Genomic DNA, 19,065 nt, shown 5'->3' on the forward strand with positions numbered 1-19,065 from the left:
TTTAGAGCTAGTGGCCATGTAATCTAACCCCTTTATTGCACCGATGAGAAAACTGAGACCCAGGGAGGTAAAGTGACTTGTCAAATACAGTAGTAAGTATTATATGCCGCTAGGGGGCTGGAACTAGAATCAAGAAGACCCAAGTTCAAATCCAGTCTCAGACACTTGCTGTGTGACCCTGATCAAGTCACTTGCCCACTGTCTGTCTCAGTTTAATAAGAGAACCTACTTTCCAGAGTTGGTATGAGAATAAAATTAGATGATATTTGTAAAAAACCCTTTTTAGATCTTAAATTGATATAGAAATGCTAGTTATTAAGAGCCAGGATTCAAATTTAGTTCCTCTGCCACCAAATTGAGGGCTATTCCAATGGCACTGTGCTGAGTTTTTTTATGTTTTGTTTCTTTTTAAAACCCTTACTTTTGGGGGGCAGCTGGGTGGCTCAGTGTATTGAGAGTCAGAACTAAAGATGGGAGGTCCTGGGTTCAAATTCTGGCCTCAGACACTTCCCAGCTGTGTGACCCTGGGCAAGTCACTTGACCCCCATTGCCTAGCCCTTACCACTCTTCTGCCTTGGAACCAATACACAGTATTGATTCCAAGATGGAAGGTGAGGGTTTAACAAAAAAACAAAAACTGACTTTTTGTCTTCTAATCAAGACAAAAGAATGGTAAGGGCTGGGGATAAGTGACTTGCACACATAGCTAGGAAGTATCTGAGGTCACATTTGAACCCAAGACCTTCCATTTCCAGGCCTGTCTCTCTAACCACTGAGCCACCTCGTTGTCCCTATTTTGTTTCTTTAAGTCTCAAAAGGTGCAGGTGAAATCTAGAGCAGCATTCAGTGAAGTTACGAGCTTTGGCTGAATATACGGTAAAAATTATTTTAAAACCTGTCCAATGATTGGGATACAGTCAAAGAGCAATTATGATCCGGGGGGTTGTGAAGCAAAGCAGAATCCAGGAACAGCTTAATAAACAAAGGCTTCCCTTGCAGAGTTTAATCCTGATCAGGCTGGCTTTTTAAAGGACGGAATCACGCAAGCAGAGCACAGGAACGACCTGCGACTCCATCTAGCCCAGGAGATGCTTGTTAATAATGTAGAAAGACGTTCTCCTCAAACAGCATTTGGCACTTAATAAAGGCTCGCTGGGGACTGGAAGGAATCAGAAAATGATCTTTCACTGAGGCAGCAGAGCCAGGGTCCACGTTAGAGCAGCGGTTAATAAAGCCCCAACACAGCTCAAGACACTCTGACTTAAGTGTTTCCTAAAACCTAAAAAAATGAAATCCAATTTGAAAAATCTGTAATCTAGTTTAAGAGAAATGAGGGGAAAGCATCAGAATAAATAGGCATCAAAACAATACTGGGAGGCAGCTACATGGCTCGGTGAATCAAGAGCCAGATCCTGGGTTCAAATCTGGCTTCAGACACTTCCCAGCTGTGTGACCCTGGGCAAGTCACTTGACCCTCATTGCCCAGCCCTTACTGCTCTTCTGTATTAGAATGAGAATAAAAGACAGAAGGTAAGAGTAGTTTTTTTTTAAAGTGAATGGAGAAAATATTAATAATATAGATTAATCTTATTGAGGCTTTGAGTAATCCAAGAAGGTTGCACGGAGAAGATGAGGTTCATCATATCTTAAATGGTACCTGGGGATTAGGTGTAAAGAAACAGGGAGAGTATTCTGTAAACACCTACGGGAAGTCTTTTTGGAAGGAGATGGAGAAGTGGGTGCCCTGGAGAAATGTGGCCATGGCAGTCTTGTGTGATCTCTCCCCTGGGAGAGCATAGTTGGTCCTCCTGTCTCCAGTAGAGAAGTTGAAGAGTGCATCAAAGTGGAAGGAGTAGATGTTTCTGTGGATGAGGCGATTCCTTTGGTGGCTTCCATGGAGGGAGTGGCGCTAGTGAGAGACCTGAATGTCCTCTCTTTTCTCCTTGTCAGGAAGTCTGCAATGGTTGCAAAGGTGGCAGTCCTCCCTTCTGACTCTGAACTGTTAGAAACCTGATGAAAGCTTTCCGGGGCTGGAATCAGATAAGGAAAAATTATAATTTCAACAGTTTATCACAATTTCATAAATGTTGTCATTAGATTTTTTGGAGGGTTTTTTTATTATGAACTTAATCACATCAAACACAAGCATATATCATAAAGAACCAAAAAAAAGAGGATTTCAGATGAAATGAATTTCTGTTGCCTATTCATTTTTTTAAACCCTTACCTTCCCTCTTGGAGTCAATACTGTGTATCAGTTCCAAGGCAGAAGAGTGGTAAGGGCTAGGCCATGGGGGTCAAGTGACTTGTCCAGGATCACACAGATTGGGAAATGTCTGAGGTCAGATTTGAACCCAGGATCTCCTGATTCCATGCTTGATGCTCTATCCACTGACCTACCTCATTTCCCTCTATAATCATCATTTTTTTTAAACCCTTACCTTCCATCTTGGAATCAATACTGTGTATTGGCTCCAAGGCAGAAGAGTGGTAAAGGCTAGGCAATAGGAGTTAAGTCAATTGGAGTCAACAACTGTGTATCAGTTCCAAGGCAGAAGAGTGGTAAGGGCTAGGCAATGGGGGTCAAGTGACTTGCCCAGGGTCACACAGCTGGGAAGTGTCTGAGGTCAGATTTGAACCTAGGACCTCCCATCTATGTCTCTAGGCCTGGCTCTCAATACACTGAGCCATCTAGCTGCCCCCTGCATATTCATTTTTTAAAATGTAAATTGACTAAGTAGTAACAAAATTGCCCTTTTGTCCCTTCTGAACTTTATTTTGTTTTCTTCTATGTATTTTTAGTTAATTCAATTTTCTCTTTTTTCCCCCCATTAACTGGCTTCCAGCCATGTATGATTCAAAGCTGCAGGCCTCAAAATTTGAAATACCAAAGAGCCCCTAACTTGGTTTTTGATCCAGAAAAATGGATGACTCAGGGGGTCTTTTAAAATGAGGAGAAAGTTTCTGCCTGGACCCTCTGAGCTGCAGGTGCCAGCATGTGACCGCAGTGAGAAGTGGAGAAAGAGAACGATTCTCTAAGCCAGCATCCTGAAGATCCCGCCTCTGCTCCTGACACAAGATGCGGGGAACCCACCAGGCTACTAAGAGTGCCTCGTGTCCTGATGACTAACTGCAAGCATAGTGAAAAGTTAACAATGAATGATGTTGAATGATGTGCAGGCTGTTAATGGGCGCTGTGGTTCTTCCATGGTTAGTGCTTCTTTCTGTGTAGGAATAAACCACCTGGATCATACCCAGGTGCCTGTTCCATATTGTACACAGGCTATACTTCACACGCGTTACTTTATTGCATCATTACTTCCTTTCATAATACATACGGATTACTTCATTTGCCCTTTGGGGAGCCACTTGGACTTCTGAAGCTTACCTGTGCACGTAATGACTGTTATCCCTGAGACACAAAAGGGGAGGATTTGTTTAATGCACCTCTTAGAAAAGGGAATCTAATCCTCCTAATTAGAGGTCAGGCTTCCCTAGGACTGAAAGGGCTGGGTGCAGGTTAAGTGAATGTCACCAGAACCTAGAGGCTGAGCAGAGGGGTCTCTCTCTTTCTCTCTCTGAATCTAGATATGTGTATGTGATATTTAAATCTATATAACACACATATAAATTCATATATGTAGAAAGAGAGAACAAAATGTAGGCAGACAGAGAGACAGGTGCTAGAATTTCCAATGCAGGTATCGTGCCCCCCTCCCACCCCCACCCTTTACCCCAAATCTTCTTTCCTCTAGAATTTGTTGTTCAATCGTGTCCAACTCTTCATGACCCCATTTGAAGTCTTGCTGGCAAAGAGATTGGAGTTCTTTACCATTTCCTTCTCCAACTCATTTTACATATGAGGAAACCGAGGCAAGTGTTAAGTTAAAAGATAAGAGACTTGACCAGCTAGTGACCATATACCAAATAAGTGCCTGAAGCTGTATTTGAATCCAGACATGTCCAGTATTCTATCCACTATACCACTAGCTGCCCATTCTTTCAGATAAACATCTCCATTCCTTCAACTGATCTTCACTGGTCATAAAATCAAAAACCCTCACCATTCTGGCTGCCTTCTTCTGGACACTCTCTGATTTGCAAATGCTCTTTCTAAAATGTGCCCCTTAGGATACTCTCCAATTGGGGAATGACTGAACAAATTGTGGTATATGTTGGTGAAGGAATACTATTGTGCTCAAAGGAATAATAAAGTGGAGGAATTCCATGGAGACTGGAACGACCTCCAGGAAGTGATGCAGAGCGAGAGGCGCAGAACCAGGAAAACATTGTACACAGAGACTGATACACTGTGGTACAATCGAATGTAATGGACAATCCAGAGAGACTTATGAGAAAAAATACTAACCACATCCAGAGGAAGAACTGTGGGAGCAAAAACACAGAAGAAAAACAACTGCTTGATCACATGGTTCGATGGGGATATGACTGCGGATATAGACTCTAAGAGATCACCCTAATGCAATTATTATCAATAATATGGAAATAGGTCTTGATCAATGACACATGTAAAACCCCCCAGTGGAATTGAGTGTTGGATATGGGAGGGAGCTGGGAGGAGGGGAAGGAAAGAACATGAATCTTGTAACCATGGAAAAATATTCTAAATTAATTAATTAAATGAAATTTTCCAAATTAAAAAAATAAAATAAAATGTGCCCTCATCATCACTTTCCTACAAACATGTCATACTCCTCATTCCCACCACTGTAACTTCATTTATGTGTCCCCTCTCCCACCTCTACTGTTATTGGATGCCTTCCCCAATTCTCTGTGCCTGTCCAAATCCTACCACTCATTCAGTGCTTCCTTGACAAAATTCTTTGCTAGAAAAAACACACACACACACAAACCAACAAGAAGCACAGGTCACAAATCTTTGTAGCAATGTTCACAGCAGCTAAAAATTTAAGATGTCTTTACAGGGAAGGGGAAAAAAATCACAAAACACAATCACCCAAAATCAAATAAACATTCTTGAAAGCTTTCCCAGGTTGTCTACACTCTCCCTTCTGGTTCCTCTGAGACCGAGAGAACATGTGGCAAAATGTCTTGACGTGGCTAAGGCTATATATTGTCTGTGGTTTAGAGCTTCCCCAAGATCTATGCCCTCCGCATATAAGGGCTTCTTTGCCCTCATCACTTTGGAACAGCTGGTTCAGGAAAGGAGCACATGGATAAAGGGAAGCCAGAGTCAGAGATTCAACCATCATGTAAGCCCATATCAAAAGAGATCGGCTTTTTTATTTTCACATTCACATTATTATTCACATCTAAATTATTTAATTTAATTATTCACATCTAAAAAACAAAGCAGATGAAAAATGTACATTATTAGAATCATGACATGAAATTGGACATGCAGCCCATTGGGTGCATCCAACATATGGATCTCAGATCTTTAAAATAGACAGTGAGTTGGGGCCAGAGTTGATTAGAAGAAGACAATCAGTTGGGATCCCATTTTGGAAATGGTGCAGGGCTTTCAATGATCTCAGGCTACTTACTACCACAAACACAGTGTCTTTAACAGCAACAACAAATCTTGCTTCTGTCATTTAAAAGGGATGGGACCCTGGGCAAGCCACTTAAGCACTCAAACACAGTCTCTTCTCTGCAAAATGAAGGCAATAGTAGCGCCACCCTCACAAAGTCATTTTAAGAATCAAATGAGATAAAAGATAAAAAGCACTTTTCAAGCCTTATACAAATGGGACATTGCTGTTTTATTTCTATTATTGTTGTTGCTGCTGTTGCTGTAGTCACAAGGCTATGAGCCATAAAACACCATAATCTCAACAAAAAACAACAACAACAACAATCAAAGTTGCAAGTGACCCAACGGACAGGGAGAGAAATGTAATGTCTGAAAAGTGTCATTTATGGCACTGTCACATGAGAAGTGACACAAAGGACATCACTAAGGACAAGTTTGACCCCAAAAGAAAGCATGTCAAGAATGGACTTCCTACATGCAGTGCTGGAATATTCAAGTTATTGAAAGAACAAAAGAATGGTTCTTAACACATTGGGGGTCTCCTTTTGGTAAGGAAGGACTCAAATAGCTAAATGAGCCCATGGTCACACGACCGTGGATGTTTCCTCTAACAGTGGAGATCCCAACCCATCCATGCCTGTCCCTCTTGCTCATGCCCTTCTCTAGGTTCTCCAGAGGTAATCCACTCAAAACGTTAGAAGACAAAGGGGAAAGTTTCCTTCCTCTTGTCATATGTCAATCTTGATTATGAATAAGGATGGCAAAAGATAGGAAGGAATGAAGGAATCAGCAATGGTAGAGGGAGAAGCAATATAAAATCAGAAATCCAGCTAAGTTTGGGTCCGTTTCATGGTTTTGTGGCCCTAAACCTTCACTTCCCCAAATCTTCCCACTCCAAGTACCATTTTCATTTTATTATTATTTTTTAAACCCTTACCTTCCATCTTATAATCAATACTGTGTATTAGTTCCAAGGCAGAAGAATAGTAAGGGTTAGGCAATGGGGGTTAAGGGGCTTGCCCAGGGTCACACAGCTAGGAAGTGTCTGAGGCTAGATTTGAACTCAGGACCTCCCATCTCTAGGTCTGGCTCTTAATCCACTGAGCTACCCAGCTGCCCCCCAACTACCATTTTCCACATAAGTCAAGCATGAGCACCATGAACCCACCTGAGGAGTTTTTCTGAAAGGATGAGGCAGAGGATGACTCTGAGGAATATCCAGGAGATAAAGTAGCTTTCGTCTTACTGTAGGAGGTAGTACTCTCTCTGGATGTTGACATTTTCAGTGCCAGAGTGGTGCTTCCTGAGGCATCCATTGTGGCTTGGTTGCTGAAAGTCTGAAACTTCTCAAGACCTTTGAGGACCACCGTTGAAATATTTTTATTTTTATGATTGAAAGAAGAGGTGATGAAATTTCCTCTTGGGGGCTCAGAACTTTCATCTGACTTGTGGCTTTTTGCGGCAGCTGAAAGAATAAGAAATTAGGTAAGTGAGAACTTTCTGGTTTCCAGGAGGTCAGTAATGCGAGCCTTCACTTTCATGTGAATACTATTACTAAATTAAAATAGAATTACTGAAAAATATTACTACTAAACGGAACCTCTGCCCCTAAGCATTGGCTACAAGTGAAGACATTCCATCTCCTATTCAGTACCTCAGGTGGCACAGCAGGTTAAGAGTTGATTTCAGAACTGAGAGCTGGATTCAAGTTCTGTCTTTGATATATATCAGCTATGAATCCTCAGACAAGTTACTTAACCTATCAATTCTCTTCAGTCTAAGTTGCAGAGAAAATACCCATCTATGATTGGTAGAATTTTTTCAGCCAATCATTCTCAACAGCAATCAAATCAAGGGTCTATTACCTATACTTGTCCCTTCATTCTTTCAAAATATTTATTGAGGGATAGATTAGATACTCAATAATGACCACAGTAAGTAAGGTGGCTCAGTGGATTGAGAATCAGGTCTAGAGATGAGAGGTCCTGGGTTCAAATGTGGTCTCAGGTCGGCTATGGGGGGTGATCTATGTCTTTAATGAATAATGCTTGGAAATGATCAAATAAAATATATTTTTAAAAAAATGTGGTCTCAGACACTTCCTAGCTATGTGACCCCGGACAAGTCATTTAACCCCCATTGCCTAGTCCTGACTGCTCTTCTGCCTTAGAACCAAAACACAGTATTGATTCTAAGGCAGAAGGTAAGAGTATTTTTTTTAATGACCACAGTAACATAGTGTTTGATAAATCTAAATATTCAGGTTTTGGGGAGAAGAACTCACTATTTGACAAAAAAAAAACTGCTGAGAAAATTGGAAAATAGTACGGCAGAAGCTAAGCATAGACTAATATCTTACACTATATACCAAAATAAAGTAAAAAAAGATATACAGTTTAGAAATAAAGGGGAAAAAATAAACAAATTAGGGGAGCGTGGAATAATTTACTTGTCAGACTTATAGATAAGAGGAGAATTTATGGTCAAACAAGACACAGAGATGTAAAATAAATAATTTTGAATGCATTAAATTAAAAAGATTTTGCACAAACAAAACCAATGCAACCAAGTTTAGAAGGGAAACAAAACTATTAACTAAGTGTCTAGCATTGCTCTAAATCTTAGATGTAAGGAAAAGAAATTAGATGGATCATAAATTTTTGTCCTCAGTGCTCTAGAAGTTTACAAAATACTTCCCTCACAACAACCCTGTGAGGTGGACAGTACAAGAATTATTTCCCCCAATTTATAGATGAAGAAACTGAAGAAAATCAAGATTTGAATCCAGGTCTCCTACCAGCACATCCGGTCTTCTTCTAACTATAAATCTTACCAAAACAAAAAGCTTTAAATGGTTGTATTAGAACAAATACACATAGCATTGTTTAAGTAACAATGGGAGGTGAGATCTAATTAAATGCCAAAAGTATTGATTATATACAAGAAGAGTTCAAAAAAGGGGGGAATTCAGTATGGGATTCATGGAGAAGGTAGGATTTATCGAATTTTCACATCCAAAGAGAATAGGGAAAAGGGAATCGAAATGTCAGGGGGGAAATGGGACACTACCGAGGACTTGAAAGTAAGCCTCTAATCTTCTATGGACCGAAGGGTTGTAATCTTTCAAAAATGGTACACCAAAGTTCATCCTAGTGTGTGTAATGGGAGGAGGGGCAGGTCATAAGAGAGGTTAAAGGTGGAGACACACCACAGTAAAAAGAAGCTCACTGAAGATCAGCTCAGAACTCAGTTTCCTAATCTGTACAATGTGGGGATTGGACAAAATTCTCTCATCCAATAAACTGCTTCCAATTCTATCATTCTATGAATGTACAATGAAATCAGTGTTGTGGGGAGACTTATTTGGTGCTATCCACAAGGCTGAAAGGGATGGTAGGAAAATAGATGCACAAAGAACAGTTGGAGGTTGCCACCATGATACAGGTCTGGCACCATTACTGCCATGATGGGAGGGCCAATGGACCTACAATTGGAGGAGCGGAGTTTAAGTCTTTCCATTACCTACAAGTCACCTCCCCTCTCTGGGCCTCAGGATTCTCATCTGTAAAGGCATACACTGGACTAAATGGACTTTAAGGGCCCTTCCAACTCTAAATATGGGATCTTGGTATACGGAGATCCTTTAAATGGTAATGGAGAAGGTATGTTTTGACAGGAGAATCAATGACTGATTAGAAATAATGGGTAATGGAAGAGAAAGGGTCAAAGATGACTCAGATTTCATCTTGTTTATTTAAGGTACCACCAAAGGGACACATCATCAACTAGGGTTTAAGAAAACAAAGATTCTGTCTATTTGTGATGGGAAGCTGACACTACTGAGCACAATGAAGCAGTAAGATATTATGAAGTCCCAAGCCTTACTGCAGCCCAAGAAGCATTAAAAATCTCCCCTGTGGAAAACAGGAATAATAGAGACAAGAATCTGGAACTACATCCCCAAACTAACTCAACTGTGCATTCCTTTTGATCCATCAATGCCTCTATTTTGGGAGCCTATATTTCAAAAGAGTTCAAAGAAAGAGGAAAAGGGACCATATAAAAAAATAATCACAACTGCTCTTTTCTGCTAGCAAAAGGCTTAGAAAATAAAGTTATGCCCACCTCTAGGGAAGTAGCTAAACAAATTGTGACATGGGAATGTAAAAGATTATCATTGTGCCAATAAGAAATAAAGAGAGGGGCAGTTTCAGAGGAAACTGAGAATGCTTCTATGAATTGATGCAGAGTGAAGTGAACAGAACCAAAAGAATTTATATTACAACAAAATTTGAAAGACTTAGAAGCTCTTATCAATGCCACTTGGGTTCCTCTTTCAAATCCTTCTTCACCTTGTGCTTACCATCACACACTCACTCACGTACTCACAGAGTCAGTACCAGAGATGCCTACCTGCCATGCCCACAGTCAGTCCTCAGCAGCTGGGGGAGGGAGTGGGATGGGGGGTGCCATCTTGATTTGACCATCAATGTTTAAGGATGGGAAGTTTAATGAATGAGAGGGTGTGAACCTTGAATATTTCTAGATCTCTAAGGAAAACTTTAGCAAGAAGATAAGCTCCCTCAATGCATGTAGCCTTCTCGCCCTAGAACACCTTTTTCCTGATAGCCCCCTTCTCCCACTGGGTTGAGTGTCTCTCAGAATCTCTACTGTGAGGAAAGGTCCAGGATAAGAATCCTTAATGCCTCTCTTGGCCCCATTTCTGAGTCTCTTCAGCTGCCTTCTTGGAACCAATGTTTCTAAGACAGAAAGTAAGTGGTTTGTTTATTTTTTTAAGTAAAAAAAGTAAAAACAAGAACAACAACCATAAAAGAGAGCTCCCTAGAAAAAAATGTGGGTTAGAGAGCTTTTAAGGAAATAGAGGAGGAAGGGGGCAGCCTAGAGATCAGGCCTCACGACCAAAGACCTTTTGTCTATTCAAACAAAAGTGAAGAATGCCATTGATACAGTCCAAGGGATATCACAGCATCTATTCTGCACAGGACTTGTCAATCCTATTCTCTTCAGACTCTGATCATAAGGTGGTGTCTAAGCAGAAAGAAGGAAAGCAGATATATGGCAAATGTACAGTTAACCTAGTCAATATAGAGAGCCACACCACACCACCATACTCACGCCCCTATTTGGGTCCCATCTAATACCTGGGTCTAGTTGGTTGGCATAATTCTAATGAGGTCCAATCCCCATATCAACCCTTGGTCAATCCCAAAATGAAAATCTCTATTCTATGGTGACAGACTATAGCTCACCTTCCAATTTCAGGGTAACTGGTGGAGAGAGTTCAGATGGTAGAATGAGACCCATCCATACTATTAAAAAAGAAAAACAAGCAAGCCAGTCTTCTTTGAGGGCTATTTAGTTGATTCTACACATTTAGTCAATTAATTGAAGAACTACCAAATCTCTGCTCTCCCAAACACTGTGCAGACTCAGGATCAAGGAATAGATTTGACTGGGGAATTGAGCCAATCTATAACACAGGCCTTGCCTCATAGAGTGACTTTGCTAAATATTGTGTTTCTTATGGATGAGTCCAATATGACTTCATTACTATCTTTAGCTCTATCATAGTCAAAGAAATTTTAAAATAATGCAAACACTCAAGAACAAACCAGGGAGGTAGATTTTAGCTTAACCTACAGAAAAATCTCCTAACAGTCAAAGACTGTCTAAAAATGAAATGGTGTCTACCTCATAAGGTACTTGGAAGGTCTGGGAGATGTTCCAGTAGAGGCTGGATGCTCAATTCACTGGAGATATTTTTAAGGGAATTGAGGGATGCTGTGAACAACATTAAGATATCCTCTGAGGTTCCCATCCAGCTCTGTAATTCCCTAGAATTTGCCAGTATCCACCTACCATATTTCCAGATTAGCAACAATACAAAGAAAAGTATATTATCTCCAGATTCTGTGACCTTTTGTCACTCGTCCCCATCCATACTAAGTCATGAGCATGAGTGTAAAAATACAGTTTTAAATCCTCTTACAATTGTGAAGCTCTTTGTCTATCAGTCAGCAACTTTTAAGTTAATCAATCAAAAACTCAAGTACCTCTACTTAGTACCTTACCAGTCACTAAGTATGAAAGCTCACAAGTCACTTGCTAGAGTGGGTGACAACTCCAGAGGCCACTGAGCCCACCCTGGGCAATGCTAGGCAAATTGAAAGACTGTGATTGGTTCCCATAAGGTGGAGAAGGGACAGGAAGTGACATGGGAAAAGGACTATAAAAAGTCTTGAACTTCCTGTCCAAGGGACTTCTCCTTGAAATTGCTCCTTTGGAGTTCTTTGGAGTCTCTATTCCTTGGACCTTCTCCTTTGAACTTCTTTGGAGGATGGTTCCTCAGGGCTTTTGGACTTCAACTTCTACTTGGAGCTTTGGGTCTTTCAACTGGAGTTTTCAGCTTTGGGACTGACTTTCAACTTTGGAGCTTCTTAAAGTTGGAGACTTTCTGTTGGGTTCACTGCCACCTCGGTGAGCTTAGCTCACGAGGGTTTTCTGCATTGGGACCTTGCCTGCATCCTGCCTGACTTGCTGGTGAGTGACTAGGATTCCCACGTGGAGATTGGAACTCTGTCAGGGAGCGAGCTTCATTTCACCAGATCAGCATTTAGGGAAGGCTAGGCAGTCTTCTTACTTCTTTCCCTTCCACATTTCCCTCTTTTTACTAATATTTCAATTAAACAAAATTGCTAAAAGCCACTAAGAGTTTTCCTGACTTAAGAAATAATGATCAGCAATCACTTTTTTATAACTCTCTTATTTAGTCAAAATCCCAACATAACCATTATACAATGTCCATTTCACTATTTCAAACAGTCATACATAAATATTTATTAAGCATTATGATACAATTGTGTTAAGCATTCAGAATACAAAAAGAGGCAAAATATAGTCCCTGCCCCCAAGGAGCTCACAATCTAACAGAGGAGACAGCAAGCAAACAAATTTGTACAAACACACTACATCCTGGAAATACAGAAAATAATTAAATGAGAGAAAGTACTAGAATTAAGAGGCATTGGGAATAGTTTCTTGTAGAGGATGGGGTTTGAGTTGAGATTTAAAGGAAGTCAAAGAAGTCAGTAGGAAGAGAGCATTCCAGGAATGGGGGACAATCAGAGAAAATACCCACAGCAGACATGTTCATGGAACAGTCAGGAGGTCAGTGTCACTGAATCCAGGAATATATGGCAGAGAGTAAGGGATAAGAAGGTTGAAAGGCTCTGGGCTAGGGGTATGGGTATTGGGAAGAAGTTATGAAGGACATGGAATATGACAGAGTTTTGTATTTGATTCTGAAAGCAATAGGAAGTCACTAAAGTTAAATATGGTCCAGTAGGCAGGCACTGAAGTTTAACATGGTCAGCCCAAGCTTTAGGAAAATCTTTTTGATGATTGCATGAAGGATGGATTTGAGTGGAGAGAGACCTGAAGCAGTCAGGTCGACCAGCAGGCTACTGAAATAGTCCAGGAGTAAGGCTGGCACCAGCAATGGCCATGTCAAAGGAGAGGAGGGAGCATATTTGAGAGATGTCAATGGTGGAAGCAAGAGACACACCTTGAATATACAACTATATAACCCATACAGCAACCCCAAAATAGGAAAATCTGGATTTAACACACACACATGTATACATGTACTTACAGACACAAAAATATACATACATGCATGCACACACACAAACACATTTTATCAAGAAGTATTTGTTTACCTTGCAAAAAGGGTTTTCAATTTCCAAATCATTTTAGAATCGAATTCCTTTAACATGCTCCTCTAAATCTATGATTCAATGAATTTAAAAAATTACGTAAACCTGTATAACAACATCTCTATTCTATAAAATAAGGGGCATGAGCAATCCAATGTCAGCTGGCAGGTGTGGTGAGCTCCAATGTTTTTCTACCACAGAATACTTTGACATTTAAATTGGCTTCAACTGCAGCTGTAATAAAAGTGCTTTGGTCAGGAAAAGAAGTCTTGTGGAATTAGTGTGGACATCATCGAACCTCAGAGTCTGAAGGAAACTCAGATAAGACATCTGCCAGTCAGTTAATAAATATTAAGAACCTATTATGTAAGGACAGCTGGGTGGCTCAGTGGATTGAGAGCCAGATCTTGAGATAGGAGGTCCTGGCTGCAAATCTGACCTCAGACATTTCCTAGTTGTGTGACCCTGGGCAAGTCACTGACCCCCATTGCCTAGTTTTCTCCATTCCTATTTCTTATAATTGATTCGTACTGTTGATTCTAAGATGGAAGGTATGGGTTTAAAATTTTTTGTTTTTTAAAGAGCTTATTATGTTCCAAACACCGTGCTAAGCACTGGGAAATCTAAAGAAGTCAAAAATCAGATTAAAGGAGGAAAGGAGCTGGGACTTTATTTGGTGAAAAGAACATACCCATCTGCCCCAAATGCCCAAGCCAAAAAGAGGCAGATTGGCAAAGTTAAAGGCCATGTCTACAAACATTGTGATGAGGCAGATTCACTTCTAGGACCAGGGAGGTCCCTTGGGAAGGGTAAGGCACTGTTGGTGATCCATAGCTTCAAGGTGCATGCATCAATGCTCTCGTGGTCCTCCAGATGGACCATCTAGCCTTGGTCAAAATTATGAAGTAGATGAAAGCTACTCCCGACTTTTTTCTTTTCAAGGGTTCCTCTGCCAGCACTCAGGACTCTCATAAAGTCCCCGGGTCCTTCCATTGTGGCACAGAGAGTTGGCACTGGGAAAAGTATCATGAGATACAGGTTCAAATCCCAGATCAATCAATAGCTGTGAGACCATGGGCTAGTGGCTTCATGTTTATGGACCCAAGTTACCTCAATTTATAGTAGGGGCTAGAGGTGGCAGGTCCATTAGGCTAGATGACCTCTAAGGTTCTTTCCAGCTCTATATCTACGCTCCTTAGTCTAAAATTCATTAAACATGTATTAAGTGCCTTCTCTGGGCTACAAAAAGAGGCAAAACTCAGACACTTCCCAGCTGTGTGACCCTGGGCAAGTCACTTTGCCCCCATTACCTAGCCCTTACCACTTTTCTGCCTTGAAACCAATACACAGTATTGACTCCAAGACAGAAGGTAAGGATTAAAAAAAAAAAAAGAGGCAAAAGACAGTCCTTGCCTTCAAGGAGCGTACAGTCAAATTGGAGAGGCAACATGTAAATAAATATAGAGAGAACAAGCTCTATACAGGAGAAACAGGACTGATTCAGCCAATTCTCCACTCTGCTGATTAGGATGGCAAGACCTAAGTATTAGGAGAGGCTTGTAAGGGGGAAAGGAGGTTATTTTTTAAATGGTTGGACTGTATTATTTAAAAGTGTGGTCACCAGGAATTTAATTTATTCCAAAGAGATTTATTTATAAAATGTAGAAAGAAAATGTAAAAAAAAAATGTAAGAAAATCAGAGAGAGGATAGGGTAAGATATCTAGCCTGCGCACTAAGTAATTTACTCTGGCCCCTGATTCAACCTGGGCAGGAAGAGTTAGTCCTTAAAGCCAAGGACCTCAGGAAATCTCTCTCAAGAAGTAAGTTACTCCTGAGGCTAGTTTTCTCAGAAAAATCCAGCACTTAAGAGTCAGATTTTCACTCACCACGTGTCAGTTCAAAGGAAGAGATTTTAGAACAGTCTCACCAGGAACAGGATCTTGGGTGAATGAATAATTGTCTCTAGTCTCTACTTCCAAAGAATGAAGAACTGTCCCTCACAGGAAGTTACAGTTCCTTTTAAAGACGCTTCTTTTGCATCACTTCCTGTGTCTTCCCCTAATTTTATGTCTACCAATCACAGTTGAAATTTTGCTTTAGGATGGCCCAGGGGCAGTTAGTTTAATTCTGATTTATCACCCACTATTGCACACGTGGGTCACAGACTTCCCACTTAATGATTAAGTGGGATGTTTACACTTTTGGTGATTAGATCTAAAAAATGGGAAGATCTTCCCACTCGACTTTAAGTAGGATGTTCTAAAAACAGGCAGGGGTTACAATTTAATCTTCACAATCAGGGGAAAGTTAAATTTAATCTTCACAGGCTTTTATTTTATTTTTTGTTTGTTCTGTTTTGGGTTGGGTTTTTCCTAAGAAAGAAAAATCTACTTATCTCTAGCACAGTTACCGGATCTGGGTCCAAAATAAACAGAAAATTCCCGGGGATTTTTGCAGTTACTTGATCTGCAACTTCCAGCCAACCCTGGAATCAGGAGGACATTTTTTTATTCAAGCACATAATAAGAGCTGTTTGTAAATACATACATAAGCAGGTCTTTTCCTATATGAAGGGAACCTTGCCGACCCTAGCAGAGTGGGGCAAGTGCTCTGGTGTTTGGCCAGGGTTCTGAGACCCCCATGGTCTCTCTCACTGATGGAGGGGAGGGGGAAGAAAGGAAGTTACCGACCAGCATCAGAGAAGAGATATTGTGGCTTGTACTCTCCCTCCCTAAGGGGAATTCTGAACAGCAGCTCTAAGATTCCTTCATATTGGCAAAAGTAATCCCCCCCAAAATCAAATTATAAACATTGCAGGGGTTGTGGGAAAACAGGCACAGCAATGAGCTGTGGGCAGACATGTGGATGGGTACAAACCATTCTGGAAAGGAATTTGGAATTCTACACAAAGAAGTTACTAAATAGTAGATACCTTTTGGCCCTGCTAGACCACTGCTAGTTCTATACTCAGGAGATCAAAGAAAGAGGAAAAGGTCTCACGTGGACAAAAATGCTTTTAGCATTTCTTTTTTTTGTGCCCACAAACCCCTGAAAATTAAAAGGGATTCCCATAAGATGAGAAATAACTGAGTAAGTTGAAACACATGAATATGATAGGATAATATCATATTGTAAGAAATGAGGAAATAGATGATTTCAAAGAAACATGGGAAGATTTGGAAGAACTGACGTAAGACGAAATGGAGCAGAACCAGAAGAATGATTTATACTCTAGCGTCAATATTATAAAAGGGAACAATTTTGGAAACTTCTATAGACTGGTGAAGAACGAATTGAGCACTGAGCTAGGTGGCTCAGTGGATAGTGAGCCAGGCCTAGAGACAGGAGGTCCTGGGTTCAAATCTGGCCTCAAGATGCTTCCTACCTGTGTGACTCCAGACAATTGCCTAGCCCTAACTGCTCTTCTGCCTTGGAACCGATATTCATCAATTCTAGACAGAAAGTAAAGTGTTTTTAAAAAAAGGATGAATTAAGCAGAACCAGGAGAACAATTTCAGCAATATTGTAAACGTAACCAACTCTGAAAAACTTGGGAATTCTGATCAACACAAAGGCTAACCAAGCACAAGTCCAAAAGACTCCTGGTGAAACATGCTCTCCCCCTCCAGAGAGCAAGCTGACGGGCTCAGATTGCAGGCTGAAGCATATTTTCTTCTCTTTCTCTTTCTTTCTATTTTTGGATATAGCTAATGCGGAAATTTGTTGTGCATGACTATACATATTTGTAAGCTTTTGTTTTGCTTTGTCTTTTTTTGTTTTTGACCTTAGTGATGAGGGAAGAGTAGACTGGAGGGAGAGAATTCAGAACTGAAAAAAAAAACTAACAGTTATTGGGAAAAAAATGTAAATAATTTTTTAAAAACGAAGAGAAAAAAGAAACAAAGCCTTCTAGGGAAGGCTAGAACTGTCAGAAGCCAGCATTCTTGTGAACAAATAAACTGTTTCATCAAACAATATGTTCAAGTCAGCCACAAAGTATCAAGAAAGGGAGGCACCAAGGGAATTATGCCAGTAGAATATATAGGACATGAGCAATGTTTATACTACTAGAGCAATTCTCAAATAAAAGTGATACAAATTGAGGCTGATCTTTCTGTTCAGGGAATGCTTCTTGTCACTCTAGCATCTTAGAGAGGATAAAGGTTTCCTAGAGAGATCTGTAATATATGCAAGTCTCAAGGATCAGGGTACTGATGGGACTTTTAGATTAACCACGAAACTACTATTATTAAATAATCTTTGTGAAATTGTGGAGAATAGAATAATTGCCAGAGACCAGAGTTGGGTAAAAATGTCCCAATTTTCAAGAAGGGGGAAAAGGCACATTCTGAACTTTGGGAAATTCCCAGAAATATTCCAGAATGGATTACTTTTTGTTTGTTTGTTTTGAGAATCCCAGCTTTTATTCTATAATAAAGTCTTGATCTCAACCTGGAAATTTGGAAAAAGGAAGAAAATAGTCGATTTCCCTTCCTACTGTCTCTGCTGGAGAGACAGTGTGCTACAATGGATAGGAGACAAGTATACCGTCCCAAAGAGCTGAGTTCAAATTAGCCTTTGACACCTGGGTGACTCCATGCAGGTTCCTTCTGGATTTCAGGGTGCTCATTACTCAATGAGGTGGCTGGACTTGAGTTTCGTGACTCCACGTGCTTTCTCATTCTAAATCAATGATCCCCTGTTTTTCTTTTTTCCTCTTTTAAAAAATCTGTTTTGTTGAGGCTTTTCTCCCAGGACTGCCATTCGCAATACCAGCTCCCATAAAAGAATCCTCCCTTGTCCTGCATGTTAGGCAAGACAAACCAACCCCGTGGCTGTGTGTGATAGCGCCTGCCATCCGCCACGTCTCTCTGCAAGGGAGATGCGCACGCTTCCTCGGCAGTGCTCCAGGGGCGAGACTGACCCTTGTGCAAGCCCGAATTCTGACGTCGAGAATGGAGCCTAAAACACAGACTGCGGAGACGTTGGGGGCGGACAGTCTAAGGAGATGATTCCTCCGTGTTTCACTAAAAGAGGAAAGAGACCTCAACCATGTGGTCTTCATTCCGCCATGACAAAGAAGAAAGAATGTGTGTTGGATGACAGTGTGACTCGGTGAATTCAGCGCTGATTGAGCAGCTGCACCCAAAATGCCTTGATTTTTAAAATGAAGGGAAAAAGCCCTGAGATGTGGGAGGAGGCGGGTGGAGGGCAGCAGACAACTGCCAATTCCACAAGTTGAACCTGCAGCCAAAATTCCCTCTGCAATCTCAAGCTCTGCTTATTGTTATTTATTCTTTACACTTTTTAAACCCTTCCCTTCTGTCTTTAGACTCAATACTGGGTGTTGGCTCCAAGGAAGAAGAGTGGTAAGGGCTAGGCAATGGGGGTCAAGTGACTTGCCCAGGGTCACACAGCTGGGAAGTGTCTGAGGCCAGATTTGAACCCAGGATCTCTGAGCCTGGCTCTCCATCCACTGAGTCACCCAGCTGCCCACTAGGGATCGTATGATACAAAGGTTCCTATCTGGAGAAAGGCAGCCAGGAGCATAAGAGAACTCTCTAAACCAGGGATTCTTGAAGCCTTATTTATTTACTGTATTGGTAACCATATTTCTATGGAGCGGTTTCCTTTGTAATCTTGTATATCTTATATTATATAGGATAGTATGATTATCTTATACTGAACAGCGTCGTTCCAAGGAGGGATCCAGAGCCTAACTAGGACACAAAAAGATAAAGCAGCCCGCCTGCTCCAAAAGGCTGGACAACAAAGAGTTCTTTAGCCTGCCAGGGGTGAGTTAGGTGAAA

The 19,065-nt window shown here is 40.9% G+C and overlaps 1 protein-coding gene across 2 annotated transcripts in view; it reads right to left on the reverse strand.

Annotated features, from left to right (window-relative positions):
• Positions 1-19,065, reverse strand: part of HEG1 (heart development protein with EGF like domains 1) — a 132,894-nt gene that overhangs the window by 77,814 nt on the left and 36,015 nt on the right. For both annotated transcript variants that reach the window (XR_008911132.1, XM_056793572.1), the window contains exons 2-3: positions 6,687-6,983; positions 1,707-2,030 (exon numbers count right to left, since the gene is read on the reverse strand). Coding sequence is in view for 1 of the 2 variants with exons in the window: in XM_056793572.1 (XP_056649550.1) it covers positions 1,707-2,030; positions 6,687-6,983 (621 nt within the window). In the remaining variant the exon portion in view is untranslated. The remainder of the gene's footprint in view (positions 1-1,706; positions 2,031-6,686; positions 6,984-19,065) is intronic.

This window comes from Monodelphis domestica, chromosome 4 (assembly GCF_027887165.1).
Source record: "Monodelphis domestica isolate mMonDom1 chromosome 4, mMonDom1.pri, whole genome shotgun sequence".
In the NCBI taxonomy this organism is placed as follows: Eukaryota; Metazoa; Chordata; class Mammalia; order Didelphimorphia; family Didelphidae; genus Monodelphis; species Monodelphis domestica.